This window comes from Podarcis melisellensis, assembly GCF_964234715.1.
Source record: "Podarcis melisellensis genome assembly, chromosome: 8".
NCBI lineage: Eukaryota > Metazoa > Chordata > Lepidosauria > Squamata > Lacertidae > Podarcis > Podarcis melisellensis.
Genome location: NC_138540.1, coordinates 86,621,229 through 86,643,219, shown reverse-complemented (window position 1 = coordinate 86,643,219; position 21,991 = coordinate 86,621,229). Strand labels below are relative to the sequence as shown.

The following is a 21,991-nucleotide window of genomic DNA, read 5'->3' as shown; positions in this document are numbered from 1 at the left end:
CCAGCACATCTGGGCCATTAACTCTTTTTCGTAACCGTTGATTGATAAAAGGAGCCCCTCCACTCCCAGCGCCCCCTTCCCTGCCCACCTCGGGGCAAATCGCGAGGGAGGGCTACCTGGAATCGGAGACAGAGCGAGAGAGAGTGTGTGGAAGCATTTGGGAATGGGGGCAGAAAGAGGACGGGACCCCCAGGAGGCAACGGGGCGGGGGCTACCCCCCCCGACACAAGTAATAAATAACAGAATTAAGCATTATACCTTTTGGGGGCGGTATTTTAAAAAGGCAAAAGAAAATTCTAACTAGTTCTCTCTCACTGGCGCACCCTCCCCCCTGCCCGCCTTCTCCCCTCTTGGGAATTTTTTGAAGGAGTTGCTCAGCAGATGGAGGGGATGTGGAAAGGGGGGTGTATCTCAAAGCGCCTCTGATACTCCAGCAACGGCTCCCCCAGCCATATCAGGTATCTGTAAAGCAAGGCAAGGCAGAAGGAGGGGGGGACGGAACTCCAGCCATGCTCAGAGGCAAGGCCTGTGCACGGGCCCCAGACCCGGCTCCCCTGTTATCATGCTGGGTTTGGCTTGGTTTGGTTGAAAGCTGGTCGCACTGGTGCCTGGGGGATGCCATGACACTCAGAACACCCCAGGGTGTTAAGAGAAATCCAGGGAAAGATTCTCTGGAGCAGAGGAGAGGTGGGAAGTCATAAGAAAAGGTCTTTCGAGAAGGGATCCCCCTTGAAGACAAGACACTACAAAGGAGAGGGGATTGGGGTGGGGGGCGGAGATACCCGGCTCCTAGACCTTCTTGCAAAAGACAACAGACACCCGCCCAACCCAAAGCACTTTTTCCAAAGCCATTCCCACCTGAGACCCGGATGGGAAGTTATGCTGGGTTGGAAAGCGGATTTATTTCTGCAGGAAGGGGGCTCTGCTGGAGGGGTGACCCAAATAACTCAAGAGTCAAAGCAGGGAGGGCTGCTAGAGAGGAATGGGGCTCGCCTTAAGCTCCCGGGCCAGAAAATCTCGCAAGCATTTCGCGGCGGGGCCTGGTCACCGGTTTTGAAGCACGGGAGCCTCTGGCGACACTCTCAGGCGACAACCCAGCAGCAAGGGGAAGGGGCGCACGCACACACACACACACACACACACACAACCGGCCTCCCATCGCAGCGGGGGGGGGGCACGTTCATTAACACATAAGCTATGGCTCATTCTCTGCAGATGTGGAGGGCGTCCGGCGGAGAGAGCGACGCTTCTGCAAAACACACACACACAAACACACATCCCCAAGAAAGGACATTTCTCACACGCAAAGTGATGGGGACACGGGAGTTGTGCAGTCAAGCCTGCCCCCCCACTTGCCCCGGAGGGAGGAGAGCGGGTGAGGGGAGGGCCTGCAAAGGAATCCATGGCTTTGGGAGAAACAGAAGGCGCCCCTTCCAAGGGGCACAAAGCAGCGAGAGGAATACACTCACGCACGTGCAAATTGTAGATGGGTCCCACCTCGGAATGGGAGCCCTATAGAGGCTGCTCAGGAAGAGGGTCTGTCTGGGTTGGCTCCCCAGGCAGAATATTCCTATGAGGGAATCGCAGAGCGGGCGGCCCCCGCTCTGCCCTGTCAAAACGCCTCCAGCCGGGCCAAATTCTCCTCAAAAGGGTGGAGGGGGTTAAGATTCACTTGAAGGGAAGTGACTGGGGGAAAGGCAAGTTAAATATCTCCATAGTGACACCAACACCCCCCTTTCTCAGACTCTTTTGTGGATCTACTCCTCCTCCTCCTGCCACCGCCAGCACAGAGCCCACTGACCTCAAAGCCACCAAGAGTCACAGGGTGGCCAGGAGGAGTGAGGGGCTCTCGGCCGGTGCCAGGGAGAAGCAACCAACCGGCGCCAGAGTCTCCTCCTGTACGTTGCCCGCCTGGCAGCGGAGCTCCTGCAAAACTTCTTTCCAGAGAGGGAGACGAGGAGGAAGGAGGCAGCGGCAGCAGCGCAGAGATGGAGGGCGAAGGCTTGGGAGAGTGAAGAGGCCAACGGGGCAGGTTGTCCCGGGGAGAAGAGGAGGCGGCGGCAACGGTGGCGGCAGTGCTTTGTACGGCCCTGGGTCCAAAGCAGGCAGAGTCCCAGCACTGAGAGACAAGAAAGGAGGGGAGGGAAGAAGAAGCAGCAGCTCAAGGAACGGCAGCTGCCACGAAGGCAACTCCTCTTCCCGTGATTCACTCCAGGGCCTGGCTGCTAAGTTGCCTGCTTCAGTTTCTTCTCTGCAGGTAACAGGTGCCTCGTTAACATAGTTAATACCTGAAGGAGCGTCTCCACCCCCATCATTCTGCCCAGACACTGAGGTCCATCTCCGAGGGCCTTCTGGTGATTCCCTCGCTGCAAGAAGCCAAGTTACAGGAAACCAGGCAGAGGGCCTTCTCGGTGGTGGCACCCGCCCTGTGGAACGCCCTCCCACCAGATGTCAAAGAGAAAAACAACTATCAAACTTTTAGAAGACATCTGAAGGTAGCCCTCTTTAGGGAAGCTTTTAATGTTTAATAGGTTATTGTATTTTAGTGTTTTGTTGGAAGCCGCCCAGAGTGGCTGGGGAAACCCAGCCAGATGGGCGGGGTAGAAATAATAAATTTATTATTATTATTATTATTATTATTATTATTATTATTATTATTATTATATAGGGACACGAGAAGAGCCCCGCTGGATCAGGCCAAAGGGGCGCCACGTAGTCTTGCGTCCGGCTCTCACTGTCACCAAAGACCCCCAAGACCCTAGGAATGGCGATAGACTGCCTCTGGGCCTGGAGGTTCCACAAGGACAGAACAAGAGTCGGAATGCAAGATCAGGCCAGTGGCCCATCTAGTCCGGCATCCAGTTCTCAGAGAGGCTAACCAGATGCCCCCAATCCCGCAAGCAGGACCCGAGCACAATGGCCTCTCCCTTCTCTTGCGGTTTGCAGCTACTGGCATTCAGAAGCACAGCTACCTCCGACTATGGAGGAACAGCAGAGCCATCAATAGCCCTCTCCTCCTCCAGGAACTTGCCTCCTCTTTTCAAGCCACCGAGGTAAGCTGACCTTTATTTCCTCCTTTGGGAGTGAGTTCCACAGTTCAGCGATGAACCGCGTGAATGACAACTTTTATCGGTCCTGAACCTTCCCGCATTCGCCTTCATCCGATGTCCGTGAGTGGCAGGGAGAAAGACTTTTCTGTCTGCTTTCCCCAGGCCATGCACAATTGCGGAGAAGCAGGGACATCGGAGGGAGGGGCTCCCCACATCCTAACCCGACCTTAAGTGATGGAAGTTTTGCTTCTGCACATGACTCTGGCAAACCGCTCTAAGCTGAAGCATTCCTTCCTCATCCACCTTAGAATGTTTAGTTCACATTGAGTTCATGAAACATCGTACCCTGACCTGTTCTTAATGCATGGTTGACCACATCTACGGAATGCGATAGTTATGTTTTTAAGTTTTGCTATATCAATCACTAGTAATTGTTTAATAAGGAGGTTTTCATACCTGTCCAATTCTGTGTTCCCTTTTCCAACCTTTAATCTATTGATGATTAATGCCTATATGCAACCTTTGCATTGTATTTGTGTTAAACAATCAGCAACAAGTACATATGTAGCAATGCCGTAATATTCAATAAAAGGGACTCCCCGAGACATGCTCGAGAGATGCCTCCCATATGACACTTGTCATTCGTCTGTCGTTTATTTCAACCCAACACTTAAGGGTTGAGGCCCAATTCTGCCACCCTTGCGCTCAGCTCCAGAGCACTCCCCGCCCCCCCCACCCTGGACAGGAGCCTCTGCAGTGGGGCTTCCTCCACAGCCCTGCCCCCCCCCCCAGCTGACCTTGCAAGGCAGTTTCCAGGCATGCTCTGGCACCGGCTCTAACAGTTGCATTGCTGCCGGGTCTGTGTTTGGGTCCCTCGCGGTTGCCGCAGCTGTCGCAGGGAGGCGTCCCCGTACTGGATGCCGGAGCCCATCCTCTCCGGGTCAAGTTCACCTGGCGGGGAGGGGAGGAAAAGGCAAGAGTCACCGGGGCAATTCGGGGGCAGGTTGTAGCGACTGCCCTTCCGCAGCCAGACCATTCCTGATTCCCAAGCGCTTCTCCCCAGCCTTCGACAATGCTTTTTTGCACTTCCAGAGCAGGCAGGAAGCCGAAGGACGGGCTTCTCTCCGAACTGAAAGGCTGCCCACAAAAGGCCCTGGTTGCCCGGCAGAGACAGGACGAAGGAAAGCCAGGCATGCCCCGTCTGTGCCATGGCTGGCAAACAGAATCCAAACCCTGGCTCTGCAGGGCCATTCCTGAAGCTCAAAAAAACCCCAAAAGTCTGTTGGGATATTCCGTTCCACCTTAAGGAACAGGCACGATTGTTGTGTCTCACATGCCTGTTTACACTCCAGCACAGCTTGCTGGGAACTTCCGTTTGTGTATAGCTCTTGCTTTGGACACGAAGGAGAGCAGACATGTTTCCTTTTTCCCCGATGTACGCTGAATAAACTGCTTGTAAATATGCCCACACAGCCTCTCTTGCCACTTCTGAAGCTCAGGTGCAGATTTCATGCTGCACAAAGGACTGGAGTTTGCCCAGCACACCGGCTGGTGGGCTGGTGTCAGCTGGGGGCCTGCCAATTGCCCCCGTTTCCTTGGTTGCATGCCAACAAAGTCTGCTTTAGTAAAGCAGCGATTCCTGCAATCCAGGGGGCTGGACTAGATCCAACGCTCCCATTCTCTGATTCTAAGCAGCCTGGAAGCCCTGCAGCGGAGCTGCTTTGCTTCCAGTCTGACAGAGTTCGGTCCTGATAAAACTCCTCCTACGGCATCACCGGTTCTCGGCTCTATGTGCCTCAAGGAAGCATTTTCCACGTCTGTGTTGGGCAGGATCCCTGCACACTTGGCCAGAGAGCCAGCATGGTGTGGTGATTAAGACCGGTGGACTCGTAATCTGGTGAACCGGGTTCGCTTCCCCGCTCCTCCACATGCAGCTGCTGGGTGACCTTGGGCCAGTCACACTTCTCTGAAGTCTCTCAGCCTCACTCACCTTACAGAGTGTTTGTTGTGGGGGAGGAAGGGAAAGGAGAATGCTAGCTGCTTTGAGACTCCTTTGGGTAGTGATAAAGCGGGATATCCAATCCAAACTCCTCCTCCTCTTCTTCGGCAGCGCAGGCAGAGAGAGGCCAGCCTTCTCTGCGCCTTCTGGCACCCAACTCTCCCTGCAGCTGCAGGAGAAGACCTGTCAAGAGCGACCCAGCAGTCCTCCTGCCCCTCCTCTCGAAGGAATCCCCAACTATGCACTTGTGGGGACCCTGAAAGGCAGCCTGGAAGCATCAGGCCCCCAGCCCCATCTCCAGGGGCCCCAAAGGCCTTATGAATACAAGCTACAGTGGCGCTCTAACGCCGCCCTTGATGTTCCATCCAAGGTGAACCCCAGTAATAATAATAATAATAATAATTTATTATTTATACCCCGCACATCTGGCTGGGCCTCCCCAGCCACTCTGGGCGGCTTCCATAAAAACCAAAAATACAGTAAAATATCACACGTTAAAAATTTCCCTAAACAGGGCTGCCTTAAGATGTCTTCTGAATGTCAGGTAGTTGTTTATTGCTTTGACATCTGCTGGAAGGGCGTTCCACAGGGCGGGCGCCACTACCAAGAAGGCCCTCTGCCTGGTTCCCTGTAGCTTTGCTTCTCGCAATGAGGGAACCGCCAGAAGGCCCTCAGCGCTGGACCTCAGCGTCCGGGCAGAATGATGGGGGTGGAGACACTCCTTCAGGTATACTGGACCGAGGTATACTGGACCGAGGCAAATTCTTTTGCATCTATGGCAGATCTTGCAAGAAATCAGTACCAACGTAGCAGGGAAAGGGATTTTGGACATTCCATCAGAGAGCTGGAATTGAATTTGGCATGTAGTTCTGCAAAAAAACAGCTAGTACAACCCTAAAATAAAATTCGGAGCCTAACATGGTGCCTAAATGTCTTAACTGGATATATGAAACAGTAAAGCCTTGCCGGAGGTGTGAAGTGGGAGATACAACGTACATTCTGGATGTGTCCCCAAAGTCAGGAAACTCTGGGAAGATGTAGCAGTGGAAATGGAAGCAATAACTGGCTATGCTCTACATGGATGCTTGAATTTTCCTATTTCAGTATATTAAAGGAACTGTGCAGGAAGAGGACAGGGAACTAACGCAAGGTCTGTCAGAATTATTATTTGACAGAATTGGGGAGGATATGTCAACACCAGCCATGAACTAAAATCTGGGACACAGCATGCACTGTGAAGCTCACACAGATGGTGAGGAGCAGAGAGGGCAGGAAAAAAGATGATTTCTTAATTAAGAAACGGAGCCTTTTCATGATGCACTGAAGAATTTGCGTTTCTTAGAACCTTGCAATATTAATTTATTGTGTTCAATTTTGGTAGGGGAATTCTGTTCCTATATGTTTAGCTCTCGATAGATATGCCTTTCTGTTAAAGCCAGGAATGGAGGGGGGGCAGTTAAACGATTTCCTCAAAACCCCAAGTCCCCACCACAGCCTCTAACTAAGGCCAGGACAATGACCATTGACACAGACACACCATACATAGGTTTGCTGAGGCCAGGTGTTCCCAAAACCCATCCTTGGGAAACCTGGAGGGCAAGGATATGCACAGATAGTTTTATTGTTCTTTGGGTGGCGGGTACTTAAGGTAAAAGGTAAAGAGACCCCTGACCATTAGGTCCAGTTGCAGACAACTCTGGGGTTGCGCGCTCATCTCGCTTTACTGGCCGAGGGAGCCGGCGTACAGCTCCATGTGGCCTCCATGACTAAGCCGCTTCTGGCGAACCAGAGCAGAGCACGGAAACATCGTTTACTTTCCCGCCAGAGTAGTACCTATTTATCTACTTGCACTTCATGCTTTCGAACTCCTAGGTTGGCAGGAGCAAGGACCGAGGAACAGGAGCTCACCCCATTGCAGGGATTCGAACCGCTGACCTTCTGTTCGGCAAGTCCTAGGCTCTGTGGTTTAACCCACAGCGCCACCCACGTCCCTTAAGGTGCCTGGGACGAAATCTGATAAGCGGAGCAAGTTGATGAACTTGGGTAACCTCAATATCACCCTCCTCCTTTGCGACATGATGATGATGTATCAGTGATGTATCAATGCTGCTTCAGGAAAGGTATTACAGTGGTACCTCGGGATGTGAACGGGATCCGTTCCGGAGCCCCGTTCGCATCCAGAAGCAAACGTAACTAGCGATGGCACGTCTGCGCACACACGCGCCCATCGCTTTTAGCCACTTCTGCGCATGCGCGTGATGTCATTTTGAGCGTCTGTGCATGCACGAGCGGCAAAACCCGGAAGTAACACGCTCCGTAACTTCCGGGTTGCCACGGAGCGCAACTCAAACGCACTCAACATGAAGCATATTCAGCCCAAGGTTTGACTGTATAGGAAGGGGGGAAAGGTCTTAAAAGAGCTTGTAACCTATGTTTGGTGTTCTTACTCCATGTGGGAACTGTTGCACAACAATAAAGATCGTGGTCTACTGACTGCTGTTTCACTCCAAATTACTTGATTGGAACTTCTTTCTTTTACTGACCACGTAAGACCTGCGGGGTACTTGCACCTCGATGAGCAGGCCTGTTGAGTAGGCTCTCACCCTAGAATTTTTGCCTAACACTTTCTATTTTTCTTTTAGGTGACATTTGCTATCGTACTTTGTTATGCTACAAATAAAATACACACCAATAATAATTTTTAAAATAACCGAAGGGAGAGAGAGAAAATGAACCCCTTGGAAGTCACAGCCATTTTCACCCAGCGTTCATTTTCATTTGGAGTCAGGTGGGGAAAGGAAATCAACCCAGGTACCTGATTCAATTTTGTTCAGTATGGTCCTTGCACATTTCAAGAAAGCTTCCTCCACATTCTCCCCGGTCAATGCGCTGGTCTCGAGAAACATTAACTCTGCCAGGTTAAAGAAAAACAGACACAGGATAAAGATTATAAATTTGGCCCAGCCTTGGAAGATGAAGCAAAGAGGGTGTAAGGAAGCAACCCCTCCTCCTCCCAAATCTGGGGGGAGGGGGGCATTTCCCAGGGAGAATGTGAGCAAAGAAACAGGGCTTTAAAAAAAAACTGCATTAAAAACTCCAGGTCTCAAGTCTTCCCCCACCCTCTGCCTCCATGTCTCAAGAGTTAGCCATGGCAGAAGGAGTCACAAAATGCCGTTACTCATTAACAAGCTGAGAGGGCGCAGGAACCTAGGCTGAGCTGCCTTCTGCAAGCCCAGAGAGGGGCCGCCCCAAAACCACCCTGCGGCGGCACTTCACCAGCCCCTTGCCAGGCACAGCTCAGCCGTCCTTGGTGGTGCCACCACAAAGGCGGCACAGGAAGGAAGCGCAGCAGCAGCACCTCAGCAAGGTACGCCCTGATCAAGCGGCTGCAACAGCCAACTGCAGGTGAGGAGGGGAAGGGGGGGGGAGGAAGGGAAGGAGCTAAGAGCAAGAGAAGAGTCCGCTGGATCAGGCTAATGGCTCATCTGGTCCGGCACCCTGCTCTCACGGTGGCCAAATATCCCTAAAGAATCCAGATAGACTGCCTCTGGACCTGGAGGTTCCATAAGAACCGAACAAGAGCCTGGCTGCTGTATCGGGCCAAGGGCTCATCTAGTCCGGCATCCTTTTCTCGCACTGACGTAATAATACGATATGATACTCTTTATTGTCATTGTCCCATACAGAACAACAAAATTGAAAAAAGAAATCTACATAAGACATTCAAAACCAACAAGCCTGCTATCCCAGCTATCCCAACCTGGTTAGCTCCCTATAAACTCTTGATACCCCATTTTTAAAATACAATATACCCCCCTAGAGCAGTGTTTCCCAACCGGTGTTCCGCGGCACACTGGTGTGCCGTGAGACCTTGCCTGGTGTGCCGTGGGAAGAGCGAGAGAAGGCGCCTGCGCGGAAAGAGGAGCGAGCAGTGCGCCTGCACGCCGCGGCGCCCGAGATCGCTTCTCCCCACCGCCCCTTGCTTCAAAAGAGGTCCGGGGACAGCGGGAAGCGCTGCCCCCGGACCTCTTTTGAAGCAAGGGGCTGCGGGGAGATCGCTTCTCCCGGTGCTCCGAAGCGGGGCGGGGGGGCGGGAACACCTGCCCCAGCCGCCCTGCTTCGGAACGCTGCTCCGAAGCGGGGCGGGGGGGCGGGAACACCTGCCCCAGCCGCCCCGCTTCGGAACGCTGCTCCGAAGCGGGGCGGGGGGGGGGCGGTAACACCTGCCCCAGCCGCCCCGCTTCGGAACGCTGCTCCGAAGCGGGGCGGGGGGGCGGGAACCTCGCACCCCGCCGCCCGGCATCGGAACGATGCCCCGAAGCGGGGCGGGGGGGCGGGAACCTCGCACCCCGCCGCCGGGCATCGGAACGATGCCCCGATGCCGGGCGGTGGGGCGGGAACCTCTCCCCCCGCCGCCCGGCATCGGAACGATGCCCCGATGCCGGGCGGTGGGGCGGGAACCTCTCCCCCCGCCGCCCGGCATCGGAACGATGCCCCGATGCCGGGCGGTGGGGCGGGAACCTCTCCCCCCGCCGCCCGGCATCGGAACGATGCCCCGATGCCGGGCGGTGGGGCGGGAACCTCTCCCCCCGCCGCCCGGCATCGGAACGATGCCCCGATGCCGGGCGGTGGGGCGGGAACCTCGCACCCTGCCGCCGGGCATCGGAACGAGGTCCTGGACCTCTTCTGAAGGCAGGCGGGGGCAAAAGTCTTTGCTCCCCCCGCCTGCCTTCCCGGGACAGCGGAGACTTCTCCGCTGCCCCGGGCGATCTTAAAATGCTGGCGGGCGGGAGCGAAGCGTTCGCTGCCGACCCCCAGCATTTTAAAATCTCCTCAGGGCAGCGGAGACTTCGCTCCCGCCCGCCAGCATTTTAAAATCGCCCCGGGACAGCAGGGGCTTTTAAAATGCTGGCGGTCGGCAGCAAAGCCCTCCTGTCCCCGGAGCTTGCGGGGCGGGAGGTGGGAAGAAGGGCTTTTCTTCCCACCGCCAGCCTTCAGAACAGCCTTCTGAAGGCTGGCAGTGGGAAGAAAAGCCCTTGTCCCCGTCCCCCCCAGCCTTCAGAAGAGGTCGGGGGACAGACTGTCCCCCGACCTGGTCTGAAGGCGGTTTCCCTAGGAACGCATTAATTGATTTTCAATGCATTCCTATGGGAAACCGTGCATTGCAAGACGAAAAACTCGCAAGACGAAGAGACTTGCGGAACGAATTAATTTCGTCTTGCGAGGCACCACTGTACTTTTTATATAGTCAATATAGGCACAGAGTTAATTTTTTTAACATTTTCTAATGGTGGTGTGCCTCGAGATTTTTTTCATGAAAGAAGTGTGCCTTTGCCCAAAAAAGGTTGGGAAACACTGCCCTAGAGACTCCTTTTACTGCGTTTAAAACCAAAATCGCATTTGGGTAGAAACTGTTTCTCAGGCGGCTAGTCCTAATCTTTTTAACCCTCTACCTTCTTCCAGAAGGCAGAAACTGAAAGAGATCATTTCCAGGGTGTACACTATCCTGCGCTATCTCTGCAGCTTTCTTATGGCACCTGGAAGCGTAGATTTGATCCAAGGTGGGAAGAGTGCACCCAATTATTCTCTCTGCAGTCTTTACAACCCTGGACAGCATTGTTTTCCCCCTGACCATGCAGCTCCCAAACTACACAAACAGACCCTAAGTTAATACACTCTCAACAGCACAATGGTAAAATGCCATCAACAGGTCCTTTGAGAGATTGTTCCAATAGGAAGCCCGCAATCAGGATTCGAACACAAGCCCTCTCCCCTCCTGCTGTTTTCCAGAAACTGAGATTCAGAAGCATGGCTGCCTCTGCCCACAGAGGACAGAGCAGAGGCATCGACAGGCTTCTCCTCCATGGATTTGTCGATTTTACCCCTCCCCAGCACACACACACACCCCTTGCATATGTTACCGTTCTCCTGAGCAAAACGAGATGCTTCCAGAAAAGTGACTTCCCGGTCGGCATCCAGGTCCTTCTTGTTGCCGCAGAGAATAATGACTATGTTGGGGCTGGCCAGAGTCCGGGCGTCCGTCAGCCAGTTGGTCAAGGCATTGTACGTCTCTCTACTGCAATACGGGACCAAAATTGGGTGGGGGGAAGACAGGAGTGCACCCATCAGGCAAGCAGAAGGAAAAAGGGAGCGCCGAGTGGTTAGTGCATCAGACTAGGGCCTGTAAGACAAAGCTATTCCACCTGGCTTCCAATTTTAACTTAGCCTGATCTTTTATTCCCCTTCCATCCCTCCCTCTCCCCTTTTTATGAAGATTACCCGCTCTGGGATCCCACAGCTAATTCTCCCCTGGCCTCCTCACTGGCCCAAGTAGGACTAATTCAGCTAGCTAGCCCTGGTGGTCATCTAATGTTTATTGGATGGATTTCCCCCCTAAATTGATTTATGAATTCTGAATTTATTTTTATTCACGTTTTATACTGTATTTTATTGTTCCAGTTACAGATAGGTAGCCGTGTTGGTCTGCCATAGTCAAAACAAAAAAAAATTCCTTCCAGTAGCACCTTAAAGACCAACTAAGTTAGTTCTTGGTATGAGCTTTCGTGTGCATGCACACTTCTTCAGATACACTGAAACAGAAGTTACCAGACCCTTCTATATAGTGAGAAGGTGGGGAGGGGTATTACTCAGAAGGGTGGTGGGAATGGGTGATGGGCAGATAGCTGTGATGAGCCTGTTGATGACTCTTAACGACTGCAATAGGTCTTACAGGAAAAAGCAAGGGGTGAGAAGGTGAAAAATGGCTTTGTCATGTATAATGAGATAAGAATCCAATGTCTTTGTTCAGACCAGGTCTCTCCATGGTTTTAGGTTTGGTAATAAGTTGCAATTCAGCAGCTTCTCTTTCCAGTCTATTTCTGAAATTCCTTTGTAGTAAAGCAGCTACTTTGAGATCTTGTATAGAATGTCCTGGGAGATTGAAGTGATTCCAAGACAGAGAAACCAGTAGGAGAACACTTCAATCTCCCAGGACATTCTATACAAGATCTGGTAACTTCTGTTTCAGTGTATCTGAAGAAGTGTGCATGCACACGAAAGCTCAGACCAAGAACTAACTTAGTTGGTCTTTAAGGTGCTACTGGAAGGAATTTTTTTTTGTTTTGACTGTATTTTATGTTTGGGGTTTTTTGTTGCATCAATTAAGTCATTTAAATTTGTTGTTAGCCACCCTGAGCCAGGTTTTCTGAACTGGGAAGTGCAGGGTATAAATAAAAAGTTGTTGTTGTTATAAATAAAAAGTTGTTGTTGTTGTTGTTGTTGTTGTTGTTGTTGTTGTTGTTGTTATACGGGGGGAGACCGTGGGCCAGCCACTGCTGCTCTCAGCATCTCCTACCAATGCATAGGGTTGCTCTGGGGATTAAATGAGGACTAGGACCTAGGAGAGGGACACGGGTGGAGCTGTGGGTTAAACCACAGAGCCTAGGGCTTGCCAATCAGAAAGTCAGCAGTTCGAATCCCCGCGACGGTGTGAGCTCCCGTTGCTCGGTCCCTGCTCCTGCCAACCTAGCAGTTGAAAAGCACTTCAAAGTGCAAGTAGATAAATAGGTACCACTCCAGTGGAAAGGTAAACGGGGTTTCTGTGCGCTGCTCTGGTTCGCCAGAAGTGGCTTAGTCCTGCTGGCCACATGACCCGGAAGCTGTACGCCGGCTCCCTCAACCAATAAAGCGAGATGAGCGCCGCAACCCCAGAGTCAGCTACGACTGGACCTAATGGTCAGGGGTCCCTTTACCTTTACCTAGGAGCTGGGAGAGACCAGGGTTCGAATCCCCACTCGGCTGTGGAACTCCCTGAATGGCTGCGGAGGGTGGGGGACAGTCAGGAAGGAAGGCCACTGCAGAGACATACCTGGTGATGTCGTAGACCAGGAGCGCCCCGGCTGCACCCCGGTAATAGCTTCTCGTTACCGACCTAGAGAGAAAGCAGTTGAAGGTCTCAGATGGGGCTGAAAAGCGACAGGATGCATACACACGCTTTTTAGGCAGTGATGCTGTAGGGACCTCCAGGGGGACGAGGAGTGATGGGATGCTATGATTCTACACATGACTGTGGCCTGATGGGAAGTCTTGCTCCTAAGCTTCGCTTCTGTACATAATGCTGCACAAACCATTCTAATACGAAGACATTCACTCACCACCTTAGAATGTTCAGTTCACATTGAGTTCAGGAAAACATTGTACCTGACCCGTTCTTAAGGCATAGTTGACCACATCTACGGATGAATGCTATATCAATCACTAGTAACAGTTTAATAAGGAGGTTTTCACGCCTGTCCAATTCTGTGTTCCCTTTCCCACCCTTTAATCTATTGATGATTAATGCTTATATGCAACCCTTGTATTGTATTTGTGTTAACCAATCAGCAACAAGCACGTGGCAATGCTGCAATATTCAATAAAAGGGACTCCCCGAGACATGCTCGAAAGGTGCCTCCCAGATGACGCTCGCTACCTGTCTGTCGTTATTTCAACCCAACTGAGGAGGAGCTTGCTTCTGAGCAAAAACGCACAGGGCTGTGCTGATAGAAGCCCACAGAAGCCCCCTTTCAAGACACAGGGGCTCCCCCTGCCCACTTGAACTCAGGGTTCGCCAGCTGCAGCCCCTTTTAACAAAGGTGGCTTGACTCCTGGACACCTTGCTCCAGCAACTTGCAGGCTGGATCACTGCAGAGCACTCTATATGGGGCTGCCCTTGAAGACTACAAAACTTCAGCAGGTCCAAAATGCAATGGCCAGATGTTTTTTGCATTTTAATATTTTGTTGGAAGCTGACCAGAGTGGCTGGAGCAACCCAGTCAGATGAGTGGTATATAAATTTAAAAAAATATTGCTATTACTATTAGCGGTGTAGCAAAGAGAGCAATACCACCAGTCTTTGGCAGATTGGTGATCATGCAGCTTCATGAGCAATGGGACTGAAAATCCTGCGATGCTCACTTGGGTGAGTATTTCAAATAAATTCCCAGAAATATGGACACGGAGGATCCTTCTGCTTACCTAAAGCGCTCTTGCCCAGCCGTGTCCCAGATCTGGAGCTTGACCGTTTTGCCACCAACGTTCACAACCTTTGATCCAAATTCCACCCCTATTGTGTGGTTGGAATCCTGCTTGACTGTAAAAGTGCAGAGAGAAGGGGTTGCAGAATGAGCAACGGGCAGGAAGGCGCAGCCACAGGAAGACCTAAGAACTTCATAAAACTTCTAGCATGTCACGTAAAACACTGCAATTCAGATGTTACCTGTCCCCAAACCCTGGAGAGAACGGTGCCTGCCTCTCCTCTTTCAGCTGAACAGATCTGGGGCAGAGGGGACAGCAGAAAAGGCGGCTCATGTGGTCAGGGTGAAGGAAAAGAGAGATGTCAGATTCAGGTGCAGGGCAAAAGGCTGGCAATGGGAGGAAAGAGGCCTCTAGGTTGTTCCTCTGCAGCCTTTTGCAACACAGGAAGGAAATGGCAGAGATCTTTACCTTCCATCTCTGACTCACTCTCTTCACATCTTTTAGCCAGCCTTAAGTGCTCGGCAGCTACAAACAGCCTTGTCAACAGGACGTTTTTCATCTCTGTGCATGGCCTTGCATCAATCTGCCTTGCGCTCCGATAAAATGCAGGGCAATAATAAAAAAAAAAGAGTGGCGTTTTTCTGAGAAGATTTACAGCCACCATCTCCTGTTATTCAGGCACTTTCTATCATATCCTTAAAAAATCTCATTACCGGTTGCTAGAAACGGCAGGAGGGGAGAGAGCTGATCTTGTCCTGCCCAGATCCTGCCTGCTGATTCCCAAAAGTGGCATCTGGTTGGTCCCTGTGAGAAGAGGAGGCTGGACAAGACGAGCCATTAACCTGATACCATTTGTATTCTCATGTGTTATTCCAGTGTGCATTTCTCACCCTGGCTTTCTTGTTTCTGTCATTTTAATTTGGCTTTCAAAGTTGTTTTTGTTATACCGGCTTTTTGTTTCCAACTCCTTGCAAACTGGCGCACGCCTAGAAAGGTGGAATGCAAAGGCGGCAACACACAAAATAAACTTACATTTGTTCTCTATGAACTGGTGGAGGAGACAAGACTTCCCTGTGCCGGCACTTCCAATCACCAGGAATTTGAAGAGGAAATCTGGAAGGAGAACAAGAGAGAGTGAGAGTGACATGGCAATAACAGGCTCAAAAATGAATGTAGGTTGGGAGAGACCTGGCCAGGAGGCTTAGGAGACTAGTGGTGTCCCTGTACTAGCAAAGACCACCAAGGCAGTTTGTAGACAAAATGGCAGGACACCGAACCTCCTCCTCTCACACAACAGCAGAGGCATCCCACGTCCAGTGATACACAGACCACCGCATGGTAGCCACAAAAGCAGTCAGGAATTCACAGGCCCCATTTGTGAGGTCAGGAGTCTATTTTGTCTCACTCTGCAACCACTAGACTTCACAGGCACTCCCAGGAAAAATCAACACCATCACTGCTTAAGATAAGAGCTGCTAGCCCCAGCCCAAGATTAACTCTCCCCTTTTGCCTTCCTCCTCTGTTTACTAGGAAAATATTTTGGGAGCTGATGTTGCACAGCTGTCCGGGGTGAGGCAGCGGCCAGAATAGAAGAAAACGTTGTCCTCTCCAGCTGGGCTGCAAAGAACATTCAGCTCCATCTGACTGGCATGCCTGAGAAGAGAGTGGCAGAACTCAACATTTCTTGCAGAGAGTGAATTACATTTTCCCTTTCAATGGTCCTCAGCCAATGTCTTTATACGCCTCCTCTGCATCCAACCTCCTTCTTGCTCCGTGGGCACCACAGTCCTCTTACACTCGTGAACGCCCGCAGCTGGGACTTGGGGCGTTCTTGCTGAAAAAAGCAGGACATACTTGGAAGCACTGAAGAACTCCTGCCCAGTTTTTGCTGTGGGAGAACTGACACATCGGCAGCTCTGCAATCTGAAGGGGCTCAGAATTCTTGCTCCAAGTTCCATATCAAGACGGGCCCAGTTTCTGAAGCTCCTATCAACTACATCGTATTTCCATTCGCGCACCAGTCCCTGAAGGATTAAGAAGCGGCGCTCTGGGGCAGCTTTCACAAGCAGCAATTAAGTTATTTGTTGTTCCGGCACCTGCGCAATTCGAACACCCTGCCCCACATCAGGCAGAGGCAGCGATTACGAACATCTGTGCACACTTATAGATGCCACACCCACTGTTTCCCACCCAGACACCAGGCAAGGGGGCTCAAATCTGAAAAGACAAACACAGCAAACAGCATTTTCACAGCTGGGTCTGTCGATAGAACCTCTTCAGGTACTGCAATAGCCAGGGCAGAAACACCCCATGGATGGGGAGGGAGGGACCCCCTCCCACACATTTAAAAGGACTGTTTTGTACAGCCCACAACTGGGTTTTATTTGTTCGCTTAAGGGTTACAACACTAAGAGGTATTTTTAGCACTGGCTTCCCAAGGAAGGGTTTGGAAGCCTCACAGTTATGAATTACAGCTATTATTTATCTGTGTAGCCAAAGCCATCACAAAACAAAATACATAAAACAGAATAAAATACGTTATACAGGTAAAATAAGTATTAAAAGCACACATTTGGTCAGAGTCTGCTCTCTTGAAGAATTTAACTTATAATTCCCACAACCTTTTCTCCTTAAAATTGCCACTCCAAAGGCCAAACAGGCCACATTTTCAGGGGTGTAGGGGGACCTGTTCCCAAATAAAATGTTAACCAGATACCCAATCGATCTCTCGACTCCAGGCAGGTGGAACCCTGGAATTGTAGAGTTGGAAGGGCCCCCAAGGGGCATCTAGTCCAAACCCCTGCAATGCAGGAATCACAGCTAAAGAATCCCCAACAGGTGGCCATTTAGAAACTTCCAATGAAGGAGAATCCGCCACAGCCACCTTCCGAGGGAGACTGTTCCACTCTCCTGCCATCAAACACTGAATTAGTCAGGTCAGAAACTGTCATGAGTTAGTGTTTAAACGACACATAATCCCCAGTTCTTGGCCAGGCCATACATTCCTGCAGCATTCCCTGTTTCAGCCATGCACTGACCACTTTTGCAAACAATAAAATAAAAGACATTCCCACTCCAATACCATTTACTTTGAAGAGCCAGGTCGGCAGATAACCCTATTGTCTGTCATGGGGCATTTATGCTGCTGGAGGATCTTGCTCACCTGCCATGCAGGTAGTAAGGGTATCATAATTAGGGCTGTGATGTGGGCTGCCACTGCTTCTTTCCTCAACATGGTGGTTGTTTTTTCCAGGATGTGCGACTTCTGTGGGCTGATTTTACACGAAAACACGCAGGGAAGAAAAGGTACCTAAGCCTCCTTAATGGAACATAATGAAGGTCATTACTGGGGAGGTGAAGGATTTCAAATAGGAAAAGGGCATAATTACACCCTCAGCCACCTCTTCCTGCTTCCCTCAATTTAGGAGCACAGGGGAGGCGAGGAGAGACAAATGTGCTCCGACCCGCCCAGCCGGCGTCACTTGGAGTTCTGTTCACAACAGAGTCATGTTCTGAGAACAGGAAAGCAAAGACAGGCAGCGATTCTGCTGAGCTGCAATGCAAAAAAAAAAAAATTATATGTTTGCTTTTTTATAGGTGGGGGAAAGGGAATTGTAGAGTCAGAAGAAGCACCCAAAGGTCATCCAGTCCAACCCCTGCAATGCTGGTCCAACCTCTGCTTTAAAATCTCCAAGGAAGGCGAGTCCACCACCTCCCAAAGGTGTCCATTCCTCCGTTGAACGGCTCCCACTCTCAGGAAGTTCTTCCTAATGTTGAATCGCAATCTTCTTTCTTGTAACTCGAATCCATTGGTTCGGATCCTACCAAGTAGCAGAGAGCAAGTTTGCTCCTTCTTCCACGTAAAGAGAGTCTTGCTCAGGTTTGTTTCTTGTCTGTGACCCAGCCCCTCTTCTGGGTGCAAAACACTGGGCGACCTTCTTGGAAGAGGGTGGGAGGGAGGTGCAAAGGGAATCACTTTGGGGTGACGGGTATGAAAACTGCAATGTTACTCTGCCAGGTTGACAAGGGACTCGGACACAAGAGTCTCCAAGCCAGCCTTAGGAATCATAGAATCAGAGTTGGAAGAGACCACAAGGGCCATGGAGTCCAACCCCCTGCCAAGCAGGAAACCCCATCAGAGCACTCCTGACATATGGTTGTCAAGCCTCTGCTTAAAGACCTCCAAAGAAGGAGACTCCACCACCCTCCTTGGCAGCAAATGTTTAGGTGGAATCTTCTTTCTTGTAGTTTGGATCCATTGCTCCACAGGAAATTGCCTTGTCAGGCTCATTGGTCCATGGAGCTCAGTATGAGTTTGAGTTTGGATTTGATATCCCGCTTTATCACTACCCGAAGGAGTCTCAAAGCGGCTAACATTCTCCTTTCCCTTCCTGCCCCACAACAAACACTCTGTGAGGAGAGTGGGGCTGAGAGACTTCAAAGAAGTGTGACTGGCCCAAGGTCACCCAGCAGCTGCATGTGGAGGAGCGGAGACGCGAACCCAGTTCACCAGATTACGAGTCCACCGCTCTTAACCACTACACCACACTGCCTTTCTATTGTCTACACTGACTGGCAGCAGTGGCTCTCCAACATTACAGGCAGGGAGTCCCTCTCAGCCCTGCCGGGGATTGAACCCAGGACCGTCTGCACGCAAAGCAGCTGTTCTGTACCACTGAGCTACGGCCCTTCATCGCCTACCTCAACCTGGCACCCTCCTTGATGCTTCGCCCTATAACCCCCGTCAGCTCAGGCCACAACAGCTGTTGGCACCCACAACATCTGGCAGGCACCTAGGCCATGCAAGACTGCCCTTGGACCTTGTTTCTCCTGCCCCCTTGAATAGCCTCCCCCAGAAGACCAAAGCCAAGCACTGCCAACGGTCTGCTTTAACCCCCAACATGCCCAAGATAAGCCCACCCCCCAAATATTATTATTTATTGAATTCATATACTGCCCTCCGCCCAAAGCCCACAGAGCATTTTAGACTATGGAAATGCAAAATGTGTAACATTCATCTTATTTTTTAAAAAACCACAATATTCCCCTCATGGATACCCGCCCCCCTGTCCTGGTAGAGATCCCAACAACTGCTCCAGCAACAATAATAATAATTTATTAGGTGCGTTTGCCTCTCTTTAACCTCGGGGCGGTTCTCAGCACAGGAACACAAAACACATCGCAAAAGAAACAAAACTAAACCAATGACACCCTCCGCACCCACCTCGCCTTATCCCTAAGCTCAGAAGGACCCCCCTCCCTCACAGAAAAAGCTCCCTTCCGCATAACGGAGGCCAAGACACCCCTCCCAAAAAAACGCCACCCTCCGCCCCTGCTGACCCCAAGACACCCCCCCATTAAAAACACACCCAGGGGGCAAGCGGCGCCCTCCCCCACCCCATAAAAAGCCCTTTTGGGGTAGCACACGAGTGGGGGCTTCTCCACACACACACCCCACCCTCACGACAAGACGCCACCCCCCACCCCAAAAAAACCATCACAATCTAAGTGATGATTTAAATATACTTATTTAGGGAAATGACAATGGGGACAATATCCGCCTTACACCCCCCACTCCCAACTTCTCCCCCCCCTCAGGCCCCCCCCTGGTCCTGCTGCCCCCTCAAGCCCCCTCCTTTGAAACCCCCCACCTATTCAGGAAGGACCCCCCCCGACCCTCTTTCCTCTCTCCCTCGCCTCTTTACCGTAGGTCTCGGACATGGCTGGGCCGGCGGGGAGCTGAGGGGGAGGCGGCCCCTCCTCTCCTCCTTCCTCTCCTCTTCCTCCGCCGCCTTCTTCCTCCTCTTCTTCTTCTTCTTCTTCTTCTTCTTCTTCTTCTTCTTCTTCTTCTTCCTCTCCTTCTTCCTGCCCGGAGCCTGGAAAGCGCTTCGCGCAATATGGCGGCGCCCAGCCGCTTCCGGGTTGTCGCGCTCCTACAGCGTCTTCCTCCTCCGGCGGAGCTTTATAGCGTCACGCAGCCACCGCGGGCGTCGACGGCGCAAGCGAGCCCCGTCCGAGCCACGCCCCTTCTCTCCCCTTTCCCGCGCGCGCGCCCGGCTGGAGCGAGAGCGCCCCCTGGCGCCGCGGCGACTGAAGTGCAGTCCTGGGCGGATGGATGGATGAATGAATGGCTTTTATTATCACCGTTTCATTTTGCAATGTGTTATAAAAGCGGGCGGAACCGTGATGACGACGGACAAAGTTTAAAATGTGGAAAACAAGAAAATATGTTTAAAGAAGATTGGAAAACGTTTATTGAATATATGGGGGGGGGGGGAATTGTGTACATTTGAAAACGCCGGCAGCATTAAGATAAATTCAACAGTGTGAATAGGTTTTGATGGGTGTAATAATGGAATAATGAATGGTTTGGTTTATATATAATATGAGGGGATTTATGTTATGCAAAATGAACCATGGAAAGAAAAGAAGGGAAGTAATTGATATTTTAAGGTTGTTTAAATGAATATTATAAATTGTAAAACAGAAGTGTGTGTGTGTGTTGTAAACAAAAATCTGCCCTTTCTTCCCTTATGGGGTATCCAAGAGCCCATATAGAGTCCTTAGGTAGGTTCCCTGCTGGTAGGAGAAAATAACAGGCTAACCAGAGAATATTGAGAAGCAAAGCAGCTAGTAAGCCTGATCTTTATTGATCTATTGCAATTCCTATCACATGTGTGTGTAAAACTGTTACGGATGGAAAACAAAACCTATAAAATAAAATGAGTGCAGCTTCAGGTTGGTTCAAGTAACAAAGTCCAAATAAAAGAATGTTGGCATTTTCCACAATGGTTAATTGATGTCTGTGTTTTTCTCATAAATATATATATATATATGGTTATGGTTTGCTATTCTGTTATTTTTATTACTGCAAACCACGTTGAGCTATATTCATATTATTGACGTAGCAAAATATAAGTAATAGAATTGCAGAACTGCAAATCTGTTCCAACCTCCAGAACTCTTGGCTCCCTCCTCTGTCCCTCATAGAAGGCCCTTTTACCATCCTGATTTCTCTCCTCTGCTCTCCTTCCAGCTGCCCAGGGGGGTCCTGCTTACACTTTGGCACCCAGAACGGCACCCAGGACTCCAGGGTCAGAAGTTACAAATTCTTGGTGAGAAGTCAGTGTCAACTTCCCGGAGCTCCTGGCCTATCTGGAAGCCACAGGAGAGCGAAACGGCCGACCTCAGTCTGCTTCACAAACACAAATCTGTTTTCAATTCACCGGTAAATATTCGTCCGTACCTCTTTAAGTCATGCAGGAAGGACAATAGCTCTGCGGCTGAACATCTGCCTTGTGTGTAGAAGTTCTCAACTTCCGTCCCTTCAGGGAGCATCTCCTGGGGGGTGAGGCTGGGAACGTCCCCGGCCTGAAACCTTCAAGAGCTGCTGCTGCTGCTGCCAGTCCGTGTGGACAAAACTAGCTGGATGGACCCCCGGTTTCTTCACTCAGCAGAAGGCAGCTCCCTCTGTTCCCTCTCTCCCTTTCTTCCTGTCTCGTGAGACAGGAGGAAGGCCTCTCTCGTGTTACAGTGGTACCTCACGTTACATACGCTTCAGGTTACAGACTCCGCTAACACAGAAATATTACCTCAGGTTAAGAACTTTGCTTCAGGATGAGAACAGAAATCATGCTCTGGCGGCGCAGTGGCAGCAGGAGGCCCCATTAGCTAATGTGGTGCTTCAGGTTAAGAATAGTTTCAGGTTAAGAACGGACCTCCAGAACGAATTAAGTACTTAACCCGACGTACCACTGTAATTCAATTTTTGTACGGCACCTAGATTTTCCAAGCAAGACCTTCAGAGCTCTGCAGGTAGGCCAAAGGGTGCCTGTCTGAGTCCAGCATCCTTCTCCTCACGGGCATAACCAGATACCTCCACAAAGCAGAATATCTCCCCATCACCTGCCTGGGTTCCTCTGATCCT

The 21,991-nt window shown here is 51.0% G+C and overlaps 1 protein-coding gene across 1 annotated transcript; it reads right to left on the bottom strand.

The window, feature by feature from the left end:
- Positions 1–1,225: 1,225 nt before the first annotated feature.
- On the bottom strand, positions 1,226–19,913 carry RAB4B (RAB4B, member RAS oncogene family). Its single transcript, XM_081922394.1, has 8 exons — positions 19,770–19,913; positions 15,097–15,177; positions 14,065–14,179; positions 12,917–12,979; positions 10,971–11,125; positions 7,865–7,960; positions 3,848–4,001; positions 1,226–2,119 (listed from the first exon to the last, which is right to left on the bottom strand). Exons 1-7 carry the CDS (start codon positions 19,783–19,785, stop codon positions 3,886–3,888), a joined length of 642 nt encoding a protein of 213 aa, XP_081778520.1. The 5' UTR covers positions 19,786–19,913; the 3' UTR covers positions 1,226–2,119; positions 3,848–3,885.
- Between the last annotated feature and the right edge of the window lie 2,078 nt (positions 19,914–21,991).

Excerpts from the sequence above, each read along its gene's own strand:
- RAB4B (XM_081922394.1), bottom strand. Across the intron at positions 11,126-12,916 it reads CTGGTCTACGACATCACCAG|TAGAGAGACGTACAATGCCT; the intron begins GTATGTCTCTGC and ends CCCGTATTGCAG. Across the intron at positions 7,961-10,970 it reads TCGTTTTGCTCAGGAGAACG|AGTTAATGTTTCTCGAGACC; the intron begins GTAACATATGCA and ends TTAACCTGGCAG.